Source organism: Ursus maritimus, unplaced genomic scaffold, assembly GCF_017311325.1.
Source record: "Ursus maritimus isolate PB19 unplaced genomic scaffold, ASM1731132v1 scaffold_33, whole genome shotgun sequence".
Classification (NCBI taxonomy): Eukaryota; Metazoa; Chordata; class Mammalia; order Carnivora; family Ursidae; genus Ursus; species Ursus maritimus.
Window position 1 is genome coordinate 871,625 of NW_024425897.1, and position 11,922 is coordinate 883,546.

The following is an 11,922-nucleotide window of genomic DNA, read 5'->3' on the forward strand; positions in this document are numbered from 1 at the left end:
TTTCTTTCTTTCTTTCTTTCTTTCTTTCTTTCTTTCTTTCTTTCTTTCTCTTTCAGATTTTATTTATTTATTCGACAGAGAGAGACAGCCAGCGAGAGAGGGAACACAAGCAGGGGGAGTGGGAGGAAGAAGCAGGCTCATAGCAGAGGTGCCTGATGTGGGGCTCGATCCCAGAACGCCAGGATCACGCCCTGAGCAGAAGGCAGACGCTTAATGACTGTGCCACCCAGGCGCCTCTCAAAACACTTTCTAATCTCCATTGTAAGGTCTTCTTTGTCCCATGGGCTATTTTGTCAGTGTTTTTCTTGATTTCCAAATACATGGGGATTTTCTTTTTTTTTTTTTATTTGAATTCAATTAATTCACATATAGTGTATTTTTAATTTCAGAGGTAGAGTTCAATGATTCATCAATCTTATATAATACCCAGTGTTCATTATATCACGTGCCCTTCTTAATGTCCATCACCCAGTTACCCCATCCCCTCACCCCCTTGGCCTCCAGCAAACCTCAGTTTGTTTCCTATGATTAAGAGTCTCTCATGTACACACACACACACACACCACATCTTCTTTATTCATTCATCTGTCGATGGACATCTGGGCTATTTCCATAGTTTGGCTATCGTGGACATTGCTGCTGTGAACATTGGGGTACGGGTGCCTCTTCGGATCACTGCCTCTGTATTTTTGGGGTAAATACCCAGTAGTGCAATTGCTGGTTCATAGGGTAGCTCTATTTTCAACTTTCTGAGGACCCTCCATACTGTTTTCCAGAATGGCTGCACCAGCTTGCGTTCCCACCGATGGTGTAAGAGGGCTCTACATGGGGGTTTTCTTTTCTTTTCTTAAGATTGTATTTATTTGTTTGAGAGAGAGGGGGATAGTGAGAGAGAGAGCACAAGCAGAATGGCAGAGGGAGAGGCAGACTCCCCACTGAGCAGGGAGCCCCATGTGGGGCTCGATCCCAGGACCCTGAGATCATGACCTGAGCTGAAGGCAGCCGCTTAACCGACTGACCCACCCTGGCGCCTCTACATGGGGCTTTCTAAGTCATTTATATTATTTCAGTTCTTCGAAACTTGATGATCTGTTTATATAAACATTCTATGTGTTCTGGAGCGTGTATTCAACTGTGTGACTTGAGTACAGCATTCTGTCTGCGTTAGTTCAGTCGGCTGATTATAGTGCTGGCATGCAAATCTTCTGTAGCCCCGCTGATACTTTCCCTGCTTATTCCGTAAGTTTCTGAGAGAAGTATGTTAACGTCTCCTACCATGTATATCTGTCTATTTCTTCTTTTCATTCTGCCAGGTTTTGCTGTATATGTTTTTAAACTGTTAAGTATACACACATCCAGATTTTTATATCTTCCTGTTGAATTGAGCTTTTTATAATAGTAATGTGTCCCTGTTAGCTCTAATAAATTTTTCTTCTTAAAGTCTACTTTGTCTGAAATTAATATAGTTATACATGTTGGTTAGCGTTCACATGATACATATATTTTTTGTCATTTTATCCTTATGTCTCTTACTATAGTTTCTATATATTCTATACATTTCCCCCCTCTGTACTTAAATTTCGATATTTTGTATTCAACTAATCTTTAAAAAAAAAAAAAATTGTGTCCGGGGCGCCTGGGTGGCTCAGTCAGTTAAGTGTCTGCCTTCGGCTCAGGTCATGATCCCGGGTCCTGGGATGGAGTCCCCATTGGGCTCCCTGCTCAGCGGGGAGTCTGCTTCTCCCTCTGCCTCTGCCGCTCCTCCCCGCTCATGCTCTCTCTCTCTTTCTTGTACTCTCTCTCACTCAAATAAATAAATAAAAATCTCTTGTAAAAGTTTATGTCCAGTCTGTTGTTAAGGCACTGTTAGCATTGAGCTCCTAATTCCATGTTTTATCATTGCCATTTCTCTGGGGAAGTCCTTAAGCTTGTCTTTTATATCCTTAAATATAGTTATTTCGAGTCTGTGGTCTGACAGTTTCATAATCTGGAGGTCCCACGGGTCTCTTTCTTCATCGTTTGTGCTTTCTCTTAGGCTTTGTTTATGTTGTATTGCTGCCTTGTTTGCTTGGTGATTTTAAAGTTAGCCTTTGGAGAGTGTGTTGAAAACTGTCAAAAACAATTGTTAGAAATAATCTGAGGCCCAGAATACCAACATTCTGGAACGACTTTAATCCCATTTGATTGAAAGGGTGATCTGAGGCTGGGCCACTGGGCTTGTCAGGGCTGGCCTATTTCTCGTTTTACTCCCAGAGTGAGGACCCATCCCCCAGCGCAGTTCACCAGCGTGCCCAGGCCCCAGCCACGCGAGGACGTCAAAAGCACTACGTGGCCTCTTGGTCACTTCTTCCAGGACTGGCAAACATCTTGAGGGGAAAAGCACCTCCAACTGCCAGACCCCTCTGTCTCTCGACCTGCCTTTCTTCCCTTCCTGTGATGCCTTTAAGTGGACATATTCTCTTTGGCTCTTCAAGAGGTCTGTGGGAAATTTGATCTGAATGATTTCGTTTCCCATTACAGGGATGTCTGATTTACATTTTGACAGATAATTTTGTTAAAACGTAAGGGGAAGGCAGATGGGGGGGACCAAGTGGGAGACCGTTGGAATAACCCAGTGAGAGATGCTGGTGGCTTCGATCTGGGCGTGAAAGAAAGGGGTGAATGCTTGTGTCCTTTTCTAAGATAGTGAAGGTAGAAAGGGAGCCATTTTGGGGGGCAGAAGTGGGAAGGAAGTACAGTTTAGGTCATGTTAAGAGTGCGATGCCTCAAATAAAAACTTAAGAAAGAAACAAGCAAACCCAAACCAAACCAAAAACAAAACAAAACAAAAAAACAAAAAAAGAAATGCATCTTAGACATCCAGAGGAGGTATCTTGTGGATGGCTGGGGAAGTGTCTGGGGTTTAGGGAGAGGTCTGAGCTGGAGATAAAACTTGGGGGTCTTCAGTGTGGGGGTTGCATTTTTAGCTCTGAGCCTGGATCAGCTCATCTGGGAGAAGATATAGGTGCACAAGGACGGAGGACTGAGCCGGAAGCCCCCATCAGCATGAGGTCAGGGAGGTGGGGGGAACCAGAGCATGGTGGTGGTTGGTGATGGGAGCGTGTCTCCTGGAAGCCGAGTGCAGAAAACACTTCCAGAGGCAGGGAACAACGGGTCAGGCGAGATGAGGCTTTTGTGATGGGGATTTTTTTAAAAAATTGTTTTCCAGTTTGTCTTTTGTTTTTGTTTGTGGTGTTTTAATCTTATGAAGCATCTGTGTTTCTCTCTGCTTGGATGCGACCATCTTCTTTGTGTCATGCTGCTGGCTTCTGCCGCTGGCTTCTGCCGCTTTCCCCGCTCCAACATTCCACGTGTCCATGCTGTAGCCATGTGTGCCCACGGGTGGGCCCAGAGCAAGGACATGTGGCTCAGGGGAGGCTGTGAGCCCAGGGAGGGTGCCAGGGTCAGAGGTCCTATGGGATGGGGGAGGGGAACCAGGTCCACTCATTCTTTGGGCCTTGGTTTCCCCATCTGTAATTGGTTTATATGCTCGCTTCCTTGAAGTGCTGGGGAAGATTCCTGAGTGTGCAGGAAGAGGCAGCCCCCAGTGAACTGTGCAGGGCTGTGCCCTAGGAACAGGGTCACTTTCTCAGCACAGACCAGTCTAACTAGTACCTTGGAGCTAAAAGGCCCACCCCTTGGTGCCCATGGACAAGTGGAGACTGAGACCAGAGAATATTCCCATAGACACTGGGGCCCCAGGAGGGGCTAGGGAACCCATTAGCCCAAGCCCCTGGTGTCAGGGCAAGATCCTGGGCTCACCTAAAAAAGTCCAGTCTTAAAAGGGTTGGGACCTGTTGTATCCCCAGTGGGATGCAGAGTGGGGGCTGCCTAGACTGGGCTCCTGGACTGCTGGGAGGGACTGGGAGGCTGGCCCAGGCAAACGAGCCAGGGCTCCTGGGAGGGGCTAGCGAATAATGGCTGCAAAGGACTGCGCAAACTGAGAAATACCTTATATAAGGCAAAGGGCAGTGTGAATGGTATTACAATTTGCAATCTGTAGAGGGCTACGGACCCGTGAGTAGCTGGACTTGAGGGGGCAGCCCAGTGAGGTCTCTGACCTAACCCAGAGTTTGGTGGCAGCGGATGGTCACCCGCCTGTCACCTTGCCCCAGTAAACGCCAGCGAGCAAGCCCACGTTGGGAGGCTGGGGCTGGGGAGCCCGGCCTCTCATTCTGTGCTGTGTCCCCTAGAGCCATCCTCCAGCAGCATGGCTCACCTGTGGATGCTGCCATTGCGGCTCTGGTCTGCACTGGAGTCGTCAACCCTCAGAGCATGGGCCTGGGCGGAGGGGTTATCTTCACCATCTACAATGCAACCACGGGTGAGTTCGTACGGGGGACCCGTGGGGAGGACGGGCTGGCCCACAAGCACTAACAGTGAGGTGCTTGCAAACATAAGTGTTTGCCAAGCTGTCCTGTGCACCCATGTCCCTCCTTGGGTCCTCTTGGCGCCCCCCACTTCCCCTACCTTGTCTGTGCAAAGCCACTGCAGATGATCTCAAGTATGAGCACTGTCAGGGAAGAAGAAATTCTTTTGCCTTTCAAGGTCCTTCTAGACGGACTAAGGATTAAATTGACATGAGACAAAGTCAGATTTAATTTCCTATGTATGAGGAATGCACACAGACATGGAAATCCCAAAGACAGACAAAATGAGCTAAGGAGAAGGGGGTAGGGGTCTGGGACTCAAAAGGGAAGGAATGCAATTCATGGGAAGGTAAAGAAGAGTAACCATTTGCTAAACAAATGTGTGTGGGGCCACTAGGAAACAATGGGGCCCCAGGACTTTGACTAAACAGGCCTTGCCAAGTCCCTCCCTGTCTCCTGTACCTAGCTCATATCCTACTGTAGTTATCTATGGGGATGGCTCTCTTCCTGGAGCAGGTCCTCTGTCTAAATTCTCTCAGGCAGTAGTAGGGGGAGAGGTAAAAAGCTCTTCTGGATTCTGCTGGGTTTTAATTGCTTTTAACTCAAAAATAATCTTCAAGCCAGAGTGGCCCATCTTTTGGTGTCCTGCTCTTGACCCCCTACAACACAGAGGCCAGTTCAAGGTACAAAGAGAGAAACTGAGGCCTAGGGCAAGGCCAGGGCCACAGGAGGGGGGTATGGTGTGGGGTGAGGCCTGGCAGCCACAAGAATGCCCCCGAGCACTCACATGCCCTGCTCCAATTCCAGGGAAGGTGGAAGTCATCAATGCCAGGGAGACAGTGCCCACCAACTACGTCCCGGGTCTGCTGGACCAGTGTGAGCAGGCCCAGCCACTGGGCACAGGTGAGGCCCTACGTGGGGCCACCCTCTCCCATCCCACCAGGCCACTGCGGCTGACCAGAACCCTCCCCTGAAGGGGCTTTGTGGACAGGCTGTGACATCCTGGTGCCAGGGGACAGCAGCTATTGAATGGGGAGCCCCCATGGAGGACCCGACCTGCTGTAGTTGGGGGAGTCTTCCTGGGACAGGGCTTTCTGAGTAGGGAGTGGTGATCCTAGCAGAGGGACCAGCCTGGCGAAGGCCTGGAAGGTTCAGCGGAGATGGGCGGTGGAGGTGGTCCTGGGGCCAGTTTGTGCTGGGCCCCAAGGGAAGGCAGTGGGGAGCCATGGGGCAGAGGAGGGGAGAGTTGAACAGGGAGGGAAATAGTCAGGTGTGGGCTCCAGAAAACTCATGCTGGCTGCCATGCTAGGGGGACCAAGAGGGTGGGGCAAGTGTGGGGCTGGTGGAGAACCCCTGTGGAAGGCTATGGGGCTGAGGGCAGAGGCGTGACTCCACGGTGCCTTGCAGGGGCCCAGTGGATCGGAGTGCCGGGCGAACTCCGTGGCTATGCCGAGGCCCACCGCCGCCATGGCCGCCTGCCCTGGGCACAACTGTTCCAGCCCACCATCTCCCTGCTCCGAGGGGACTACCACGTGCCCTCCATCCTCAGTCAGTTCCTGCAGAGTGACTTCCTACGGCCTTCCTTGTCCAAGACGTCCCTCAGGTGAGCACTTCCCCAGGGGGTGCCCCGGGCTCCCGCTTAGCTCCTGGGTTCAGGGCTGTGGCTTGTCTGCCTGGCTCCCACCCCAGTTCCACCTCAGCCCCTCCTTGAACTGGAGGGTTGACCCTGTGCAGGCATCAGGGGCCTGAAGGCCAAGAAGGCCAGTACTTGGCTGTCGCGGTTGACAGACCTTTGAGCTCGGTGGCAGAGCCTCATCGGAGGGGCTCAGGCCAGAAGGGGTTATATCCAAGTGCTGGGACTCCGGGATGCGGATTTGGACTCGGCCACTGCCCTCTGGCCCCGCCCTTCTTCTCTACCCACGCCCCATGCCCGTGCCAGCCCCCGACCATGTCTTCCCAGGGGTGTCCCAGGCCCCAGTAGGGAGCGTGCCCCCCCCGGGCCAGGCTGATGAGTGAGGTGAGAGGCTTCAGCCCCACACAATCCTAGAGGAACCATCTCCCCTGATGTCTACACCAGCCCCTCAGGACCCTGGACCAGGACTGCGTCCCTGTAGGCTCCCAAGGAACCCACAAGAGCCCCCTGCAGGAGTGCGGCTGCCTTCTGGGGCCTGGCCCCTCCCTGAGGCTGCCCCCAACTCCCCAGGCAGCTCTTTTTCAATGGCACAGAACCCCTGAGGGCTCAGGACCCATTCCCCTGGCCCGCACTTGCCGCCACCCTGGAAACCGTGGCCACGGAGGGGGCAGAGGCTTTCTACACAGGGACGCTGGGCCAGATGCTGCTGGAGGACATTGCCGATCAAGGTCAGCTGCACTGAGGTCCCAGCCCTGCCAGAGAAAGAGTTGGGCTCTGGGTGCTAGGGGTGAGGGCAGACCCTCCCCCAAGGCCTGCCGGAATGTCAACTCCCCAGGACTTGGGGAGGCCATGCCTCCAGGCCTGCCCACTGCTGGCCTCAAGGACCCTGCAGTCAGGCCCTTGAGGAGCAGAGTCCCTGTAAACCAGGGAGGTAGTGGTGGCCATAGGAGGCCACAGTGGGCTCCTGGGCCTGGAGCTGGCCCCTCTCACAATCTGCCAGAGGCCAGCTTCCTCTCTCACCTCCCCATCCTCTTCCCACCAAACCTGCCCGCCTCTGGCCTCTGTCCACCCATCCCTCGCCTGGCTCTAGGGTCCAGCCCTGACAGCACTGCCTGCAGACCCTCCGTCACCCCTAGGGCTCTAGGAGGCTGGTTGAGGTGGGGAGCCCCATCACGTGACCTGGGATCAGGGGCTGTCGCTCTGCCTCAGTGTTCCTGTCTGTACATGGGGTCTCTTGTGTCTCACCTCAGGCAGCGGGCTGACCCCGCAGGACCTGGCATCATTTCAGGCGGAGGTAGTGGAGGCCCTGGAGATGCCCCTGGGGGACTACACCCTGTACTCACCGCCACCACCTGCAGGGGGCGCGATTCTCAGCCTCATCCTCAACGTGCTCCAAGGTAAGACTCCCCGCCCTCCCACCCAGAGGCCTGCCCCCCTGGGAACTCCGAGCCAGCGGTAGCTTTGGGCAGCCTGCCTTTTCTGGCTTGGCCCCTCCTCGGACACCAAAGCTGGGGCTGTGGAAACGGGTCAAGACATTGTGTCTTTGAGCTGGCCTCTGGCACGTCCACCCTGGGGGCTTCGCTGAAGGGTCCCACGTCGTCCGCCCAGTGAGCCCTCCCCCCGCAGGTGGACTCCGCAGGTGGTGAGCGGCCGGCCAGCGTGTGCATTCGGGGCTGAGGCCTGGCCTGCGGGATGGCGAGGGGGTCCCGGCCGAGCCCAGGGCTGGGGCTGCCCACGGCTGACTGTGTCAGCTCCCTGTGACTAGCGTGACAGATTACCACAAACTGGCGGTTTAAAGCAACAGGAATCTATTTTCTCCTAGTTCTGGAGACCAGACACCAAAATCAGGTGTCAGCTGATCCGTGTTTCCTCTGGGGACTCTGGGGACAATCCGTTCTGTGTCTCATCCAGCTCTTGGTGGCTGCCTCCTGCACACAGCCTCTTCCTCTTCTCTGTGTGTCTGTTTTATGAGATTACTTTTAATTGTGTGATTACATTTAGAGCCCACCCGGGTAATCTGGGATAATCTGCTCTTCTCCAGATCCTTAACGCAATCACACATTTTGCCATATAAGGTAAAATTCACTTTTTTGCCATATAAGGTAGTAGTCACAGGTTCTGGGGATTAGGACATGACAAATCTTTGTTGAGGGGGCCAGCATTCCCCCCCGCTACCCAGGGTGAGCCCCACCTGCCCCCATCCCCTCCCCAGGGTTCAACTTCTCCTCGGAGTCGGTGGCCAGGTCCGAGGGGAGTGTGAACTTGTACCATCACCTTGTGGAGACGCTCAAGTTTGCCGGGGGACAGAGGTGGCGGCTGTGGGACCCCCGCAGCCACCTGGATATCCAGGTGAGGTGGCCTGTGGCCGCTGGAGGGCCCTCTTCCCAGCCCCAGGGCTCAGCACGAAGGGAAGGTGAGGCTGTCCCTGGACCCCAAGAGCCTGACTGGGTGAGGTTGGAGGGATGCGTACAGAGTTTTAGGACAGGACAGCCTGGCAGTGGCCCAGGGCAGGGAGGGTGAGGCAGGCCTGTGGACTAGAAGGCAAGTACTAGAGGGACAGTGTTGGCGCCGTATCTCAGAGGACCTGGAGGACGAGCAGGGTCTGGGGGTAGCCTGGGCTCGAAGAAGACAGACTGGAGAGAGCCTCCCAAGGGACCCTCTTCTCTGTGGGCCCCACCTGGCCCCTCACTGAACTTGCCACTTGCCCGGCCACCCAAGAACGTCTCCCAGGACCTGCTGGGAGAGGCTTTGGCCCAGCATATCCGCCGGCAGATCGACGCTCGGGGTGACCACCAGCCTAGCCACTACAGCCTGGCCGGGGCCTGGGGCCACAAGATGGGCACATCGCACGTGTCTGTGCTGGGGGAGGATGGCAGCGCTGTGGCGGCCACCAGCACCATCAACACGCCGTATGTGCCTGCCTGACCCCAGGCCCCACTCCTCCCCCTCCCCCCGCTTGTTTTAGGAACCCGGTCTCCCCTTGCTTGTGTCCATGGGGCAGTGCATTGCTTTTCCCTTCGCCTCTTCCTCGCTGTTAGAGGGGCCATCCACCTCTGTCCTCTCTGGCTGGAAGGCTGCTAATGGGTGGCCCTGAGCCAGGACCTTGGGGATGAGCTTTGCCCAGAAGGACGCCCTGATGGGGGGCACAGTGCCGGGGAGGGAGCAGCAGCTCCGGCATGCCAGCGGGCTGTCACTAGCATGAGGGGCTCCTGGAGAGCGGTGCTCCCACACAGGAGCGGGGCTGGGAGACTGCAGCCTGCAGCCCAGGCTCCGCCTCTGCTCGCAGCTTCGGGGCAATGCTGTACTCACCGCGCACGGGCATCCTCCTCAACAACGAGCTTCTGGACCTATGCTGGAGGCGCCCCCCGGGCTCCAAAGTCACCCCCCAACCCGGTGAGCCTGAGGACCCCACTGGTGAGAAGAGGGAAGGTGGGCAGGCTGGTGCCACGAGGCAGTCCCTGGGCCAGCCCCAGTTCGCACAGCGGTGAATGGAGACACAGACGGAGGGGCGGTCTGGAGGGTGCTGGCTGGAAGTGAGGCTGCAGGTGACACCCATCCGGCCTCCAGTTCCAGGCGAGCGGCCTCCATCATCCATGGTTCCTTCCATCTTGGTCAACACAGCCCAGGGGTCAAAGCTGGTGATTGGTGGGGCTGGTGGGGAGCTCATCATCTCTGCTGTGGCCCAGGTGAGTCAGGGAGCTCCTGGCTGGAACATCCCCTCTCCCAGGGGCCTGAAGGGGATGCTGTCCAGGGGCTGGTGTCCCCTCCCTCCCCTCCTGTGTTCTCTTTCTCTCCCCCAGGCCATCATAAACAAGCTGTGGCTTGGCTTTGACCTGAGCACTGCCATTGCAGCCCCCATCCTGCACGTCACCAGCAAGGGCCATGTGGAGTACGAGCCCCGCTTCAGCCAGGTAAGGCCGCCGTCCCCGCCGCCACTAGGACAGACGCCTTAGAGCACGCTGCTCCAAGCCCCCGGCGGATCTCAGCCACTGAGGGTCGTAGGCTGGGCACACTTCCCCCTCGGGGCCATGAGTTCAGAAGCTCAGTCGGGGAGGCACCAGGCCAGTCTTGTGGCCTCCAAGGCAGAGAACAGAGTGTCGTCCATGCTCGTCCCAGGCCAAGCACGTCTGCATCTCAGTCTCTGCCCTGCTCTGTTCTCCCCAGGCGCTAGTTCCCTGGCTGTGGCCTCCCCCTCTTGGTGATCTGTTTCCTTGTGAGACTCGCAGCTTTTCGGTGTGCAGTTCATCTGTAAGAGTGTTACTTGGTGGCAGTCTGCATAGCGATTTCCTTCTGGGGCGTGGGGGTGCATTAGTGCTGGTCCTTATGAACGTTTCTTGGTTCCCCCCACACAAGCAGGTCCCCAGAGGTAAATTCTCTCGTCCCACCTCCTGCCCCAACAGACAGTCACCTTCCTTCCGAAGAGCTTCTCTGGGCTGGCAGACGCCTGTTGCTAGGTCTAATTTAAAAGGCTGGCAGCTTTTGAAGGCTCCGAGCGTCATGCCTGGGCACCGTCCAGCCAGCTAGCGTTTAAGGTCCCAAAGCTGCCTTGTCCGTGGTGAGGTGCTCTTGGTGTCAAGGCTGCCTCCCACGGCCCTTAGGCCACTGAGGACCACAGAGCAAGGAACCTTGACTCCAAGGGAGGGTGTAGTCCCTGCAAACCTTGGTCTTGGGGGCCGGAGACAAGGACTCTCGGAGTCTGAAGCACTCCCTTCCTATATAGGCTCCTCCCCATGGTGTCCTCAGATCCAGGCCGGAAATGATCTTGCATCTCAAGCTCCTTCTGGCCTGGGTGATGTTCTCTCTGCCATGCCCCCTGGAGCCTGGCTTCTCCACTGGGACTCTTTGTGGGAGGCCACAGACTCCAGGCCCTCCAGACGCCACCATACCCAGTGCCCTCCCATCCTCACCGCTGCTGATGCCCAGTCCTGCCTTCTCAGCTGGGACTCAGATCTCTGCCCTGGGCCCTGTCTCCTCGACAGGTAGAGCTAAGCTGTCTTCACCTGGGCACTGGCCTTCTCTCCCTTCCAGGAGGTGCAGAAGGGGCTCCAGGCCAGGGGCCACAACCAAACCAAGAGTCCCTTTTTCCTGAATGTGGTCCAGGCTGTGTCCCAGGACGGGGCCTGTGTGTATGCCGCAGCGGACCCGAGGAAAGGTGGGGAGGCCTCAGGCTACTGAGGAGACTGCTCCCAAGAGCTGCGATCCGGCCCACCATCAGTGTGTGCCCAGGCTGGCCTTAGCCATGGAACGAAGCACTCATGCAGGACCTGGACCCTTTGGTGGAGGGTCAGCCTGGGGCTGCAAGAGGTGGGGACAGCCTGGAAGACGGATGACTGTGGGGACTGAGCCCTCTCCCAGAGCCCCTTGTGGCCCTGCCGTGACCCCCAAGCCTCCCCTAGACCTTACACCCAGGACTGCGGCCTACCCTCCCCCAAGCCCCACTCCCCATCTGTATACCCTCTAGTCCAAGATTAAAGAGGAGGGTGGACTTCAGCCTGATTTGGGGTCTTGTTGTGGGAGGGCACCCCTAGAAAGCACACACACTGAGTTCCTACAATCTACAGCACACCAGCAGGGAGTTGGGGAAACGCGACCTAGCGACTGGCTGGCCTTGCCCCGGCCACCCCTGGATGGAGGCGGCACCCCTGCAGCCTGCTGGGCCTCCACAGTAGGGCTATCTGGGGCCTGCCTGTAGGCGGGAAGGCAGGGCAGTGGCCTGGGGGCACCTGCCGCTGGCTCTCGCCAGGCCTTAGGACCATCTTTGGATCTTGTCCTCTGTGCCAGGAAAAGGTCAGATGAAGTAGGACTTAAGCCCCACCCTAGCCCCCAGCCCATGCCCTCACCCTCAGCACTGTTGACGTTTCGAGTGAAAGAGTGTTTGTC

At 56.1% G+C, this 11,922-nt stretch overlaps 1 protein-coding gene across 2 annotated transcripts in view; it reads left to right on the top strand.

Annotated features, from left to right (window-relative positions):
* The window catches only part of GGT5 (gamma-glutamyltransferase 5), a 21,186-nt gene extending 9,654 nt beyond the window's left edge, over positions 1-11,532 (top strand). Inside the window, exons 2-12 of one of the 2 annotated variants that reach the window (XM_040619497.1) lie at positions 4,233-4,363; positions 5,217-5,312; positions 5,817-6,012; positions 6,636-6,770; positions 7,293-7,439; positions 8,255-8,391; positions 8,761-8,951; positions 9,329-9,435; positions 9,610-9,728; positions 9,843-9,953; positions 11,071-11,532. In XM_040619497.1, coding sequence (XP_040475431.1) covers positions 4,233-4,363; positions 5,217-5,312; positions 5,817-6,012; positions 6,636-6,770; positions 7,293-7,439; positions 8,255-8,391; positions 8,761-8,951; positions 9,329-9,435; positions 9,610-9,728; positions 9,843-9,953; positions 11,071-11,217 — 1,517 coding nt within the window. In that variant the 3' untranslated portion in view covers positions 11,218-11,532. Of the gene's footprint in view, positions 1-4,232; positions 4,364-5,216; positions 5,313-5,816; positions 6,013-6,612; positions 6,771-7,292; positions 7,440-8,254; positions 8,392-8,760; positions 8,952-9,328; positions 9,436-9,609; positions 9,729-9,842; positions 9,954-11,070 lie in introns of both variants that reach the window. The other variant, XM_008697528.2, reaches the window with a different exon arrangement.
* Positions 11,533-11,922: the final 390 nt, after the last annotated feature.